The 15,010-nt window shown below is 34.0% G+C and overlaps 1 protein-coding gene across 3 annotated transcripts in view; it reads left to right on the top strand.

Moving 5' to 3' along the window:
• TBC1D32 (TBC1 domain family member 32) overlaps window positions 1-15,010 on the top strand; it is a 226,795-nt gene that overhangs the window by 39,792 nt on the left and 171,993 nt on the right. For all 3 annotated transcript variants that reach the window (XM_015137509.3, XM_015137505.3, XM_015137510.3), the window contains 4 exons: window positions 3,532-3,672; window positions 6,522-6,614; window positions 8,773-8,915; window positions 11,195-11,319. In XM_015137509.3, coding sequence (XP_014992995.3) covers window positions 3,532-3,672; window positions 6,522-6,614; window positions 8,773-8,915; window positions 11,195-11,319 — 502 coding nt within the window. The remainder of the gene's footprint in view (window positions 1-3,531; window positions 3,673-6,521; window positions 6,615-8,772; window positions 8,916-11,194; window positions 11,320-15,010) is intronic.

The raw sequence follows: 15,010 nt of genomic DNA, 5'->3' as shown, positions 1-15,010 counted from the left end.
ACCCCGTGACCCCTCTTTGCTTATTCTCTGTCTGAGCTAAAATGTCCCGAATGCTTCGTAATCTGGCCCCAATTTCTCTATACGATCTCTTCTCTAGTTATTGATTAAAATGAATCTTCTCTTAGTCTTTTTGGCATACCAATGCCTATACAACATTATTTTTACTCCTACTGCCCCATTCATAATTCCCTACACTAATAGATATTTTATTTATCATGAAAGAAGAAATTGTATTTTATTAATTAATTTTTTTAACCAAGAGTCTCGCTGTGTCATCCAGGCTAGAGCGCAGTGGCATGATCTCGGCTCACTGCAACCTCTGCCTCCTGGGTTCAAGCGACTCTCCTGCCTCAGCCTCCCAAGTTGCTGGGAGTACTGGTGCCTGCCACCACACCCGACTAATTTTTTGTTTTTTTAGTAGAGATGGGGTTTCACTGTGCCGGCCAGGCTGCTCTTGAACTCCTGACCTTGTGATCCACCCACCTCGGCCTCCCAAAGTGCTGGGATTAAAGGCCTGAGCCCCTGCTCCCGGCAGAAACTGTATTGTAAATTTCAAGGCCTCCTTGCCTATTCTGAATTTTTCTTGCTCTTGCTTATGTCACACAATTTGCCATGTGAATCTGATAGCTTTTATTGTTCTGTTGTTTTTATGTTGTTTCCTTAAGCATATAGTAAGCTCTTTTGAGAGTATGATGATATCTTATACTTTTCTTCATTCTTGGGTAAATTTCTTTATCTAACTCAAAGCAAGGGGGATGTTGATAGACCAATAATTAATGGGTTTCACAAGCTAGTGTTTAGTAGGGGAGGAGAAAGTGTAGAAGTTATAATTTGTTCTTCAAGAGAAGGAAAAAGACATACAAGTTCATATGTTATCTCATTTACAAACTTAGATTTTTCTAATTTCTTGATATCAAAATGTAATATTTAGCTCCTTTCCCCCCATTACTCTCTCAGCCCTTCATGGTTTTGCTCTCTTCCCTGTCTACTAAAGACCTCAGGGTGCCTCACTGCCTTTTTTTGTTGTTGTTGTTGCCATGTTTTTAAAAGAATTCTTGCGCATTTCTCTTTCAGAGTTTTCTGCCTGCAGTTGCCCAACTTTAGGTCCATTCAATTCTGTATCTTTTCTGGTACTCAGGAAATTAAACAGAGAGTATATGACATGGCTTGATAGTAAATATATATTTTCTGACTTCAGTTGCTCTCTCTCTGTTGCTTTGGAATCCTCCTAGATGTTCTTTCTTCAGGGTTCCATAAGAGCTATTACAAGCCCTTGTCAGTCTCATCGAACCCTCTGCTTTGCTTCTGCCCAATTCTCTCTCAGGAGGAGGAGCCCTTGCTTACTCTTGCGTTAAGAAAAATGGAGCTTTCCAGATATGAATTCTCTAAGTGTCTTACTTCTTTGTATGCAAATATATATTTATGTGCCCTAATCAGTATTTCTTTTTCTTAGCCTGCAAAGAAGAGATGTTTTGTTTTAGATTGGTGTCTTGATTCTTTTATCTTCTGTGTGTGTGTGTGTGTCTTTTAAGAACCAGAACATTGCTTGTGTGTGTGTTTGTGTGTGTGTTTGTGTGTGTTTTAAGAACCAGAAGATTATTATTGTGTCTCACTTTTTACTGACACTTTTCCCTGCATCCTCTAACTTTCTCGTGTGTAATTGAGCAAGTTCTTTGCTTCATTATGTGTCTTACCTCTCTGCTTCCCATTAGAGAAGAGCTCTTCTATTCTAAGTAGTCTCTATACTCCCAGGTCCCGTTCTTTTCCTTATATTCACTTTTCAACCATGGAAATCAGGCTTTTATTTCTTCTGCCCCATGACCTTCCCATGTATCAACATCTCTTTCTTGTCCTACTTCTACAGCATTTGCTTTCACTCTTCGTCATGGTAACATTCTTGCTTAGAGTTCCTCATTCTCTAGTAAGTTTATCTTGGTCACTTGAAAATCTCTTTCTTTTTCTTTGTATGTTTGTACTCATAAAGATTTTGCCCTTGGCTCTTTTCTCACCTTAGTCTACCTGCTCTCTTGGGAGGAAACTATTTACTTTCACAGTTTCAAATATTATATATTTATATATAAATGATGACTGGAATATTTGAGACCACATCCCTTTCCTGAATTCCACGCACATGCACTCACCTTATTTAGTGTCTCTATCTGGATGTTACATGGGCACTTTGAATTAAAATATTAAAGATTGAAATCACAGTTTTTTTCCCTTTTTAGACTTTTTTTTTTTTTAGACAAAGTCTCACTCTGTCACCCAGGCTGGAGTGCAGTGGCACGATTTTGGCTCACTGCAACCTCCGCCTCCCGGGTTCAAGCAATTCTCATGCCTCAGCCACCAGAGTAGCTAGGATTGCAGGCGCTTGCCACCATGCCCGGCTAATTTTTGTAGTTTTAGTAGAAACGGGGTTTTGCCATGTTGGCCAGGCTGGCCTCAAACTCCTGACCTCAGGTGATCACCTGCCTTGGTCTCCCAAAGTGCAGGGATTACAGGCATGAGCTGCTGCTCCTGGCCTTCTTTTTAGAATTACTTAAATAGAAGAAAACTTTACTCTGAACAAAGATACTTGAATTAGGACCTTGAGTTTTCTTATCTTCTCTCATTCTTTCACTGTCCATGTGTAATTCTTCCTAAGGCATATTGATTTTATTTTCTTAAACTTTTATTTTTACTACTCTTCTGCATTCCTTTTACTAATGTTTTTGTTCATGATTTTCTTGATCTTTTTATTTCAGACTTTGACCTTTTATTCACTTTTTATACTGCCATCAGAGCCTTTCCACATTTCATATTTATTACTTTGCTGCTTAAAACCCTTTGATGTCTTCCCAATTGCCTCTGTAATAAAGTCCAGATTCCTTATGAGGCTAAGTCCCTCCATGATCTGCCCCTTCTAGTCCCTTCTCTTCCACTTGTTCTCCTCATGGTCTGGTCGGATCAGATTATTTGTCATACTCTGGATTGGAAGCCCAGTTTCAGGGTTCTTAATGGTTTTTGACACTAGTGTTCAGGATCTTGTATAAAATAGGTACTCAACAGACTTTGAATGTGCAGGTGAATGAGTGAATGACAAATACATATTGGGAGATGTCTATATCTTAGAGATTCTAATTTCACTTAGATGTGTGCTTGTTAATATGATCTTTTGTAATATTGGCTTTTAATTGGTGGAATTAAACAGTAACTAACATTTTCTATAATTTTCTTCTGCCCTTAACTTACTTTTGAAGTTCCTCTTCAGTGACAGATAGCTGTGACAATCTTATGGTATTTATTTTAGAATGGACACTATATGTATACTATTCCTTTCTGAGGCTGCTTTTTAAGATGATTGCTTTTCTTTGGGGATTTATTGTAAAGGATCTTAGGAAACAATAAGGAAAATAAATAATTAAAAAATTTTAGACCAACAGTGTCTCCATTCTAGCCTGTAGCCTTGTTTAATGTCTAGAAGGGAATGAAGACAGGTACTGTAAAATATAATGACGCTAAATAAATGTTCTTGTTTGCTTCTCTTTTAAGGAAAAAAGCAGAAAACTTTCTACTACTTAGGACAAGAATTACAATATATTTATTTCATTCACTCACTGTGCCTTTTAGGAAGGTTATTGATCTATAAACAAGGCAGAAAATTATTTCCTATTAAGCTGAAGAATAAAAAAGGTAAGTACAATGAGGAGAAATAAATTTTGTTAAGATACGCTAAGATTTATATGTGATGGAGTATTCAAACTTGGAAATTTGACATGTTCCTTTCTACGGTACTTAGCTACATACCTTTTAGTCTATTGGTAGCTTATACACTTCGAAGTATTTGTTTTCTTTTAGTTTTCAGTGTGTACTTCTTCCTACATGTATTTTTTGTTCATTTGTTTGTTTTTGTTTTTGTTATTATTCCTTCAGCCTTTAGGAATCCAGATATAGGTTTAGAGCTAGAAGACCTTAAGTTCTCATTCCATTATAAACTAGTTGTGATCTTTTGGGAAAATCACTTAACCTTTGTTGTTTCAGTTTCTTTATCTGTGAAAATTGAATTGTGAAATCAGTACTATTTGGCTTACAGAATTTTTGTGATCACAGAGAAATTGAGATTTGCAAATACTGTTTTATAAACTGCAAAGCCCTGTGTCATTGTATATATTACCATATTATTTTTACCCTAAGTCTCATTTACTTTTTTCGTGTCAAACTTCAACACATGCTGTTAGTATATTCTTAAACTCTTAAGGAAATTAAAAATGATAACTAAGAATATAGTGTATAGCAGGGACCAGCAAACGGTTTTTTTTTTTTTTTTTTTGTAAAGCACCACATAGTAACATAGTAAATATTTTGGGCTGTTTTGGCCACATACTACTTTTGTATATTCTCTCTATGTGTGTACGAAAAAAGAGTTAATGCAGCAGGCCTGAAACAGCTATCCTTAGAAAGGCCTGTTTGCAAGGTTGGACCTTGGCTGGGACCTAGGAACTTGGATTTCCTATTGTTTCTAGAACTGATGAGTGCCTAAACTGTGCACTGATCACCGCCTAAACTGTATAATGTTAATTATGTGGAGTATCTGGTGTTCTTTTGGGAGTTTAAAATTTTGGCGTGTGCTAGGTAGAGTGTGCTTACATACTTAGATCCCCCAAAAACCTAAAGGACTGGTTTTCTAATGAGTTTTCTTGGTAGATGACATTTCACATGTGTTGTCATAACTTGCTGTTGAAATAATTAAGTGTATTTTCTGTGACTCAACCAGGAGAGGACGCTTAGTAGTTTATACTAGTTAGCTCTGGACTTCACCCCATGCACTTTTGCGCTTTGATTTTGCTTTGTATCCTTTTGTTACAGTAAATCATAGCTGTGAATACAATTATATGCTGAATCCTCTGAGTCTTCTTAGTGAATCATTGAATCTGGGCATGGTCTTGAGGACCTCTGACACATTTAAAAAATGTGAAATCCATTCCTATCTTGTGAGCCTTATAAAATCAGTCCACAATGGCTATAGTTTGCTGACCCCTGGTATAGAGTATATTTATTTTGAATACTCTTTTATACTGTTTTGTAGCTTTTTTAATTTCTCTAAATCTTTTCTTCTCAGTTGATTGTGAGCTCCTTGAGAAAAGACATTGCCTTATATACATCTCTTGTAGTTCCCATGGTAGTGCCACATAATTGTATGCATAATGAGCACTCAGTAGATAATTGACTTTTAATAAAAGAGCTATCATTTTATAGGATACTGTTGAACTTTACAGAAATATACTAATGTATACTTGTGATGGTGCAGTGTTCAGCTTACATTTATATGTCTGTCATCTATAATTTATTTATCATTTTGTATTGACTTTTAACATCTACATTTTGGCCTACCAGATATTATAGATCACCTGAAAATTGAGTTTCTAGAGGTTTATTCTACTATGTTAGACTATGTTAGACTAATGTTAGGTCAACAGTCACCTTTAAGTTTCACATGTGATTTCATCAGACTCTTTTAATGTAAGCCTCTATAGCAAGAGTTGGTAAATTTTTTCTATGGGCCACATTTGGTCTACTATCTTGTTTGTACACTTGTGAGCTAAGAATGGTTTTTATGTTTTTAAATTGTTGAAAAAAATTAGGGTGTTTTGTGATATGTGAGAAATATACATTAAATTTTAGTGCACACAGAGTTTTATTGGAGAATGGCCATACTCATTTATTTGCATATCATCTACATATATTTAGTGCTACCACGGCAGACTTGAGTATTTGTGACAGAGACCATTTGGCCACAAAATCTAAAATATTTACTCTCTAGTTCTTCAAAGAGGAAAGTTTGCTAAGCCCTGTTCTACAGTTTTTTTTTTTGTTTGTTTGAGACGGAGTCTCGCTCTGTCGCCCAGGCTGGAGTGCAGTGGCGGGATCTCAGCTCACTGCAAGCTCCGCCTCCCGGGTTTGCGCCATTCTCCTGCCTCAGCCTCCCAAGTAGCTGGGACTACAGGCGCCCGCCACCACGCCCGGCTAGTTTTTTGTATTTTTTTAGTAGAGACGGGGTTTCACCATGTTAGCTAGGGTGGTCTCGATCTCCTGACCTTGTGATCCGCCCGTCTCGGCCTCCCAAAGTGCTGGGATTACAGGCTTGAACCACCGTGCCTGGCCTGTTCTACAGTTTTGTGTAGATAAGTCAGCTGGACCAACTTGGCAAGCTGAATTTTACTACTTCTAATTGAATAAACTCAAATAGCCTTGATCAGATTCGTACATCTTTCTATCATAGGTTTATCTTAAGTGATTGATTCAAAATAAATGGTAAAACTGTATCTTTACATAGCACCTAGAGCATTGCTTGCCTTACTGTGTTTTAATTTGTATGTAATTTGTTCTGGAGTCTTCTATCTGAGATTATAGCTCCCTTCTGCCTGATTGCCCAATAGTCTGTACAAAAACTCAATTATATAGATGGATGAAAGCTCAGTTAAATTTCTCTAAGTTGAAAGAATGTGTTAGAAATTAATTTTCTCTTTATTTTCTTTTTAAAGGTTTGGTATCCCTCGTAGATCTGATTGTTCTATTTACACAGCTTATCTATTACTCACCAAGTTGTCCAAAGATGACATCAGCTACACATGCAGGTAATTCTGTTTCTATTTTAAGTAGAAAAATAGAAAACATCTAAAAATATTGAAGTATTCTATTGTCTAGATGTTTTGAGTGCCTGACCTACTTTGGTAAGTAGGTTTCATTAAGATACAGTATTATGAGAAATTATATTGGTCCTGAAGTAAGCCATGAAATTTAATTTTGTTCATTGATGTTTTAAGATGTTTCTACTGTACTACTTTTTAAATTTAGAATTTAATCACTGAGAATTTTAATGATGTTCTTTATTAAGATCAAAATATTCTCAAGACATGGTACTGAGGGATATTTGATTGATAGGTCATAATGTGATTTTTTTTCCTGTTATTTTCCATTCTTTATACTTTCTAAAATGTTTTGATTAACTCACTTGTTTTGTCTTACATCCAAAACTTCAATCTTTTCAGGGTCTTCTTTTATTGAAGAATAAAGAAAAAACTCTTCATGTTTTTCAGAAAAATACCCTTTAGTTTTATGGCTGTTGACTAGTTTTTAAAAATGTTCTAAAATATTAACATTTAAAAGATAACTTATATTTTTCCTTTGAGTATCAAGAATAGTTTCCAAAGTAAAACACTTAATAATAAAACACACCAATAGTGCATAGACATACAGTGTTCTAAAACTAGGAAATAACCCTAGAATTGCTGACACAAATTCTGAGGCAAACTCAAGTGAATCAAAGAAAAAAATGTTTTGGGCTATATATTAGTGCTATAACATAACTATCAACTGGTAGGTTATTATTCAGTACAGTGTTCACTGTGCAGGTGATGAGTGCACCAGAAGCCCAAATCTCACCATTATTCAGTATATCCTTGTAACAAGTCGACACATATACCTTCTGAATCAATTTAAAAAAATATGAAACTAATAGGTTTTTTCCAAGCAATTATACTAGCCTATTGATCTTCACAGTGTTTCTCAGATTTTTTTTTCTGTCTTTACAGCATTTATATGTATAAAGAACTACCTTAGGTCTTCTGACTATATACTCCTACAACATAGGCATCCTTTATGAGTAAAATCATCTTTCTTTGTTCTAATTACTTGTTTATGTCTTGGTTTACCATGATGTGGACTGTTTTTGTCTTATTTACCTTTCTGTTCATAGTTAGTTCCTAGTACAGTGCCTGGTATATATTAGGCACTTAATAAATAGAAGATGATTGGATGAGTGAAAGAATGACCATATGCTCATCAATAATATCTGTCGTTGTAAACAGGGTTTCTTACTTGGAGTTGGTTGAAAAATCACTGAACTTTCCTTTTCCATTTTCTTTTTGTCAGATATTGACCTGGAGTCAGCATGTTTTTTGAGTATGGAATATTGAAACATAAATTAAGAACTTTCATCTTAGAATAGTTTCCAAAGTAAAACACTTAATAATAAAAAACACCAATAATGCATAGACATACAGTGTCTAAATATTATTGTATCCTACTAGGACAATCTTACATTAAAAACTATTATTTTGAGGATATTAGATTATATATCTGAAAATATGTCAATTTATGAAACTGAAAATCATTTAATTCAGTGATGATTCCAACCATGTTACCCTTACATGTATTGTGTTTTCCTGTATATACTGTATTTTGAAAGAAAATCTAAAAAATGATCTTTGTTTCCACTGGCTTTATGGTAATACAAGAAGTATAGTAGTGTCTATAAAAGTTTATGAAAGTTTCCATTCTCTTCTGCCTCCTTTTTTCCATTTTCTTGTCTGAATTTAATTTTCTTGTAGGCTCAATAGTTGAATATGTTATTTAAGAAAAAGAATAAATGTAAGTAAGATAAAGGTGTATTCTAGGGAGAAAAACATGTTTTCTAGGAGGAAAAAAAGCTGTACATTTGCTTCAGACCACATCTTCAATATTAAGCAGTAATTTAATGTCGAACAGTAAATGATTTTGTATTCTCGTCTTTTGGCATTCATGTTTGTTGTCATTTGCTTACTTATTATGTTAAGCCAATTGAAATTCCCCTAATTCAGGTTATAGTTTGGTAATACATCATCCTTTGAGTTGTATAACTTTTGAAGTATTGAATTAACTTTGATGTTGAACTTTTTGGAACAACAGCTAACACATAAAATAGTTGTTAAGTATTTAATGTTTTGGTTTTAAAAAATATTTATTGTTTATTAGAGAATTACTCTCCTGCAAGTATGGTGACTGAAGTTCTATGGATACTCTGTGATCAAAAAGAATGCGCGGTGGAATGCTTATATAACAACATTGTAATAGAGACACTTCTTCAGCCTATTCACAATTTAATGAAAGGAACTGAGGTTGGTATTATTTACTAAGGAGAAAAAGAGTCTCTTACCTGGGACTTTATTTCTAAATTTGAAATGTTTTATTATGCTGTCCTTCCATGTATGAATGTATTTTGTGTTGATATATATTTTTATTTAGTATTAAATTATAGCTCATGCCGTTGATTGATTTATTATGATACGCAGAGGGAAAGTACGTAGAATATCCAAGTTTTTTTTTAATCAGGACTAGATCTGCTGATGCAAATAACTTAGAAAAGTTATTCTATTAAGAAGTTATTTGTTTTGCAAATCTAATAAATCTTGTAAATGTTTTGTTATTTGTTTTACGGCATTTTTATAGCTTTTGGAAGTGTGATTATTTTCCTTAGTAACCAACTCTGTTTTATATTAAGAAGAACTGGTATTACTTTAGAGAGAACACTTATATAGAATTCCAATTTGAACAGATGTATGTCTCTTTACAGTTTGCACAGTATATTCCCTTACATTATATAATTTAATAATCACAACTGAGGCTGAAATAAGTGACTTGCTCTAGGTCAGACATTTACCAAGTTGCAGAGTTGCTACTGTTACTAGTTTGGGTGTCTATTCAGTACCTCCCTCTACTTGTATGACTTAAACTTCTGGGCAGTGATTTTTAAGGCTTATCAATAGGTTAAAAGCTTTTGCCTTTTTGTATCTGTTTTGAGATGTTTTTACTGTTTTCATCTTTCTCTTATGTTCACCCATCAGTGGGCTGTCACATACTTTTCTGCTTGTTGCTTGCTAGGTAAACTTGGCAAATGCAAGTTTTCTGTCCCCTAACTACTTTCTTTCTTATATATTCCAGTTGTAATAGATAATTTGCACTTTCTAAATAAGGTTATTATATCTCCTTGGGTTTGAATGCTTTTTCTTCACCCTAGTCCACATGAAAAAAATTCCTCTTTAGACTAGAGTTTATCTTTGAAATTTCCTCCCAGTTCTCCTTTGCAAAGTTAGATGGGTTTTTTCTCTGTGTTCCCATGTTATGTACTTCTGTAGTTGTACTTATGTTATGCTTGAATTATTTATTCTTAACAGTAGCCCTCTGGCACATAGTGGACACTCAGTATCTAATTTAAGACATTCAGCATCACCCATTGAGCTTCTGCTGTATCATTAGCTCTCTGCTGGGTACTGCAAATATATAAGTGAATAATACATGTTTATTGCCTTTAAGAAGCCTACTGTAATAGGCAAGGCAGACCTTTAAACCAAAAATATTTAAAATGAGGAATAGAAAGTTTTAAAATCCTGTGTTTTTATGTATATAGACATGAGAGAATATATATAGTCTCATATGTGAGAGAAGGAATGTATTCTAAGGAGAGAAATTATTTTAAGAAAGATATTTAATATGAAAAATGGTATACTTTTTGTGCTAAGTAGTAAGAATAGTGCTATTCATATTAAACAATATGATTAGTAATAATTATCTTTAGGTGAATATACCTGACTAATCATTAGTTAGGCTAGCCTACTAAATCTATTAGAATGTATTGATTGCAACATTTACATTTTCAAATGTATTATAGATGATATGTGTGTTGGCATCCATGCAGGTTCAGGTGAATAAGCAGACCCCACAAAGAACAGGAATTATAATACTGTAGATGCACTCTAGCATTGACATGGCTCTCTGGTTTTCAGTGTGTGCTTTGTGCTGCTTTGGTATATATTGGCAAAGGCATTTTAGTACTGTCATTTGAAAGCAAAAGTGAGCAAATATGGTTGGTTCAGTCTTTGTTTTCTTATTAGGTGACATCATTGACTATTGGCCAGCCCATGAATTGGCTCTCCTTAGTCGGATGTACATTCATGACGCGAATGTGTATAAGAGGATGACACCCTTAGAAGGGATGGCAGCGTGTTAGATATCATATATAATGTAATTATATTGGATACTCAGGAGCCCAGTGGGTGGGAAATAAAGAGCAAAGTGGAAATACAAGGTCTACTACATTTGCCAACCAGAAATATATATGAAACTGTAACAAGAGCATAAATTCTTAATAATTCTTAATTAATTTGGGTGAAAAAAATCTGTATTTATTTGCTTCATCAGTTGGGCTGGTAAAATAATATAATCTAATAACACATTTTATTCAGATATATTATTTCACAGCCAAACAAATCATTAAGCTTGTTTTTTGTTGTGATAATATAGCTTTACAAGACTATATACAATCCTTGAATTTTAGTCTGTGATATGTTAGCATGTCATTAAATTATGTGATTTGTCTTGTTTTCTTTTTAATGTACAGGCATCTCCAAATTGCTCTGAGACAGCTTTAATTCATATAGCTAGTATTTTGGCAAGAATTGCATCTGTAGAAGAAGGACTTATTTTACTCCTTTATGGAACAAATATGAACTCTTCTCAAGAAAGGTATGTGCTATTTTAAATCTGGATAATTATTCCAGGTATAGTTTGGTTTTCTCACAAGCCACTAATAATATATTAAATGATCTAAAAAAAGTTGGAATAACCAGGATTATGGACTATGCAGGCAGAGTAGACCTTGACGTCTGTAATTTCAAACTAAGGAGAGTTCGCTCTTGATGGGTCTCCTTACCCCCCCGATTGTCTGCTCCCTTGTGTTTTCACTTACAGACTTTTGTCACACATGATTAAGTCAAACCAAAGACGTGCAAAGAAGCTAGGTACTTTTTTCTTCCTCCTCTAGTTCCTATTTTCTCACTTAACCAATGGTAATATTTTAGTGTTTACACTTCTAGACTTTCTCTGTGCTTATAATTATCCAGTGCATCAGAGAGACCTACATACAAGCAGTCATATTTTTATCTTCTCTTTACAAAAATGATATTATATTTTAAACATTACCCTGCAGCTTGATTTATTTTATAACTATGGGAATTTTCTTAGGTGAATACAGAATGAAACATGATTTTTAATGGCTGCATTATACTTTTGTGTATAGCTTTACCACAATTTATTCAAACATTTTCCCTCTTAGTGAACATCAGATTGTGTCTAGGATTTTTCGCTCCATAAATAACACTGCAATAAGTGTTCTTTTTTTATTTAGCTTAGTATTACATTAATTGATGTTCAAATGTTGAGCCAGTTTTACATACCTGAAATAAATCCCACTTGTTCATGATGTATAAATCATTCTTACACTTTGTTGGCTTTCATTTGCTAATATTTATTGAGGATTTTTCCTCTATGTTCATGAGATATATCAGTCTGTAGAATTTGTAATGTCTTTGTTTGGTTTTGGTATTATTGGAATAGTGACCTCATAATAAACGAGAAGTTATTCTTTCTGTCTTCTGGAGGGTATGACACAGAATTGGTTTAATTTCTTCATAAAATATTTTATAAAATTCACCAATTTTAGCCTGGTGTTTTTTATTTTGGAAGGTTATTAGTTATTGATTCAATTTTTTTAATAAACAGAGGCCTATTCAGATTGTCTACTTGCTGTTTTGTGAATGTTGGCAAAATATGTCTTTCAAGGAAATGGTCAATTTATCTAAATTATCACATTTGTGGTCACAGAATTGTTCATAATATTTCCTTATCCTTTTAATATCATTGAAATGAGTAGTGATGGCCCCTCTTTCACTTCTGATGTTAGTAATTTGTGTCTTCTCTTTTTTTTGCTTAGTTAACCTGACTAGAGACTTATACATTTCACTGTTCTTTTCAAAAAACTAACTTCTAACTTCTGGTTTCGTTGATTTTTCTCTATTGATTTAATGTTTTTAATTTTATTGATTTCTCTTCTAATTTCTATTTCTTTTCTTCTTACTTTGGATTTAATTTTCTCTTACTAGTTTTCTATGGTGGAAGCTTAGATGATTAGTTTTAGCTCTTTTCTTCTTTTACAATATTTGTACTTTTATACTTGTACTTAATGCTATAAATTTCCCTCTAAACCACATCTTTCTTACATCTCATAGTTTTGGTAAGTTGTATCTTCATTTTTCATTTAGTTCAAAATATTTCCATTTTCTCTTGAGATTTCTTTTACCCTTGTTTTTTTTTTTTTTTTTTTTTTTTTTTTTTTGAGATGGAGTCTTGCTCTGTCACCCTGGCTGGAGTACGGTAGCGTGATTTTGGCTCACTGCAAACTCCGCCTTCTGGGTTGAAGCAATTCTGGTGCCTCAACTTCCCAAGTAGCTGGTACTACAGGTGCATGCCACCATGCCTAGCTAATTTTTATGTTTTTATTAGAGATGGGCTTTCACCATGCTGGCCAGGCTGGTCTGGAGCTCCTGACCTCAAGTGATTCACCTGCCTTGGCCACCAAAGTGCTGGGATTACAGACCTGAGCCACTGCTCCCAACCCTTGTGTTTTTACAGATCTGCCAGCACACGTTATATAATTTCTAGTTTTTAAAGTTTATTGTATGTTTTATGGCCCAGAAAGTGGCATCTTAGTGAATTATCTGTGTGAGCTTATGTAATATATATTCTACTGTTGTTGGATGTCAATTACATTCAGTTGATTGATGGTACTGTTTGGTTCAACTTTGACTTTACTGACATCCTGCTGAATCTGTCAATTACTGATAGAGATATGTTGAAATCTCCAGCTCTATTAGTGAATTCATCTTTTTCTCCCTGCAGTTCTATCAGTTTTTGATTTAAGTATTTTGATGCTTTGTTGTTATGTACATACACATTAAGGATTGTTATGTCTTCTTGGAAAATTGACCCTTCTATTATGATTTAATGTTCCTTTTTACCCTTGATAATTTTCCTTGCTTTGAAGACTGCTTTGTCTGAAACTAATGCACCTACTCCAACTTTCTTTTGATTATTGTTAGCGTGGTATGTATTTCCTCCATTCTTCTTTTACTTTTAATTTATCTTCGTCTTTACGTTTAAAGTGTAAAGTGGGATTTTTATAGACAACATATAGTTGGGTCTTGACTTTTAATCTACCTTGATAATCTTTTATTGACATATTTATGACATTAACAATTAATTATTGATATAATTAAATTAATACTTACCATATTTTTTGCCCTTGGTGGTTTGGTTTTTTTTTTGTCTTTTACTCTTTTTGCCTTATCTGGCTTTGATTGAGCATTCTATGTGTTTTCATTTTATCTTCTTTGTTAGTATATCAATTATACTTTTTTGTCACTCTTTTTAATGGTTGCTATTAAGTTTGTAATATAGATTTACAACAGAATTAGTTGTAATTGCTAAATATATTGTTTTAGTTGTATTTAGTCCTCTTTCAAATAACACTATATCACTTAACATCTAGTCAATGACCTTATAAGTGGTCATTTCCTCCCTTGTGTCCCTTATATCATTTCTGTCATTTACTTTTTCATAAACTATAATCACCAAATACTTTTTTTGCAATAATTACTTTGAATAAACTTATCTGTTAGATTTGCTTTTTTGTTGTTGTTGTTGTTATTGTTGTTTGTTTCGTTTTTGAGACAAGGTCTCACTCTGTTGCTCAGACTGGAGTGCTGCGGTGTGATCTCCGCTCACTGCAATGTCTGCCTCCCAGGCTCAAGTGATTCTCATGCTTCAGTCTTCCAAGTACCTGGGACTATAGGTGTGCACCACCATGCCCGGCTAATTTTTTGTATTTTTAGCAGAGACAGGGTTTCACCTTGTTTCCCAGACTGGTCTTGAACTCCTGAACTCAAGCGATCTGCCCGCCTTGACTTGCCCAAGTGCTGGGATTGTCGGTGTCAGCCACCTCACCCAGCCTCATTAGATTAATTAACAAGAAAAATAAAGATTTTATGGGTTATCAAATGCTTTATATTGCTAGCCTTTTTAATTTTAGTAAGATAGTCCTGAAAGTGATATTGCTGGGTCAGAGGGCCTGTACATTTTATGTCTTATAGATCCTGCAAGATTACTTTTCAAAATAGTTGAATTTTACCTTCTTGCCAGCAGTCTATGGGAAGTATGAGGTATCCCGTCCTTTTTATATTCTTGTCAGGACTGCATAATCAGTTTGTAAATGTTTTGGCAACCTAATGAGTGAAAGATCTTGTTTTGATTTATATTTACTTATTCAATTTATGTTTACTTACTTGATTCATATTTCATGTGTCATCTCACTGAGTTTGAG

Source organism: Macaca mulatta, chromosome 4 (assembly GCF_049350105.2).
Source record: "Macaca mulatta isolate MMU2019108-1 chromosome 4, T2T-MMU8v2.0, whole genome shotgun sequence".
NCBI classification, from domain to species: domain Eukaryota; kingdom Metazoa; phylum Chordata; class Mammalia; order Primates; family Cercopithecidae; genus Macaca; species Macaca mulatta.
This window is presented reverse-complemented; position numbering and strand designations above follow the sequence as displayed.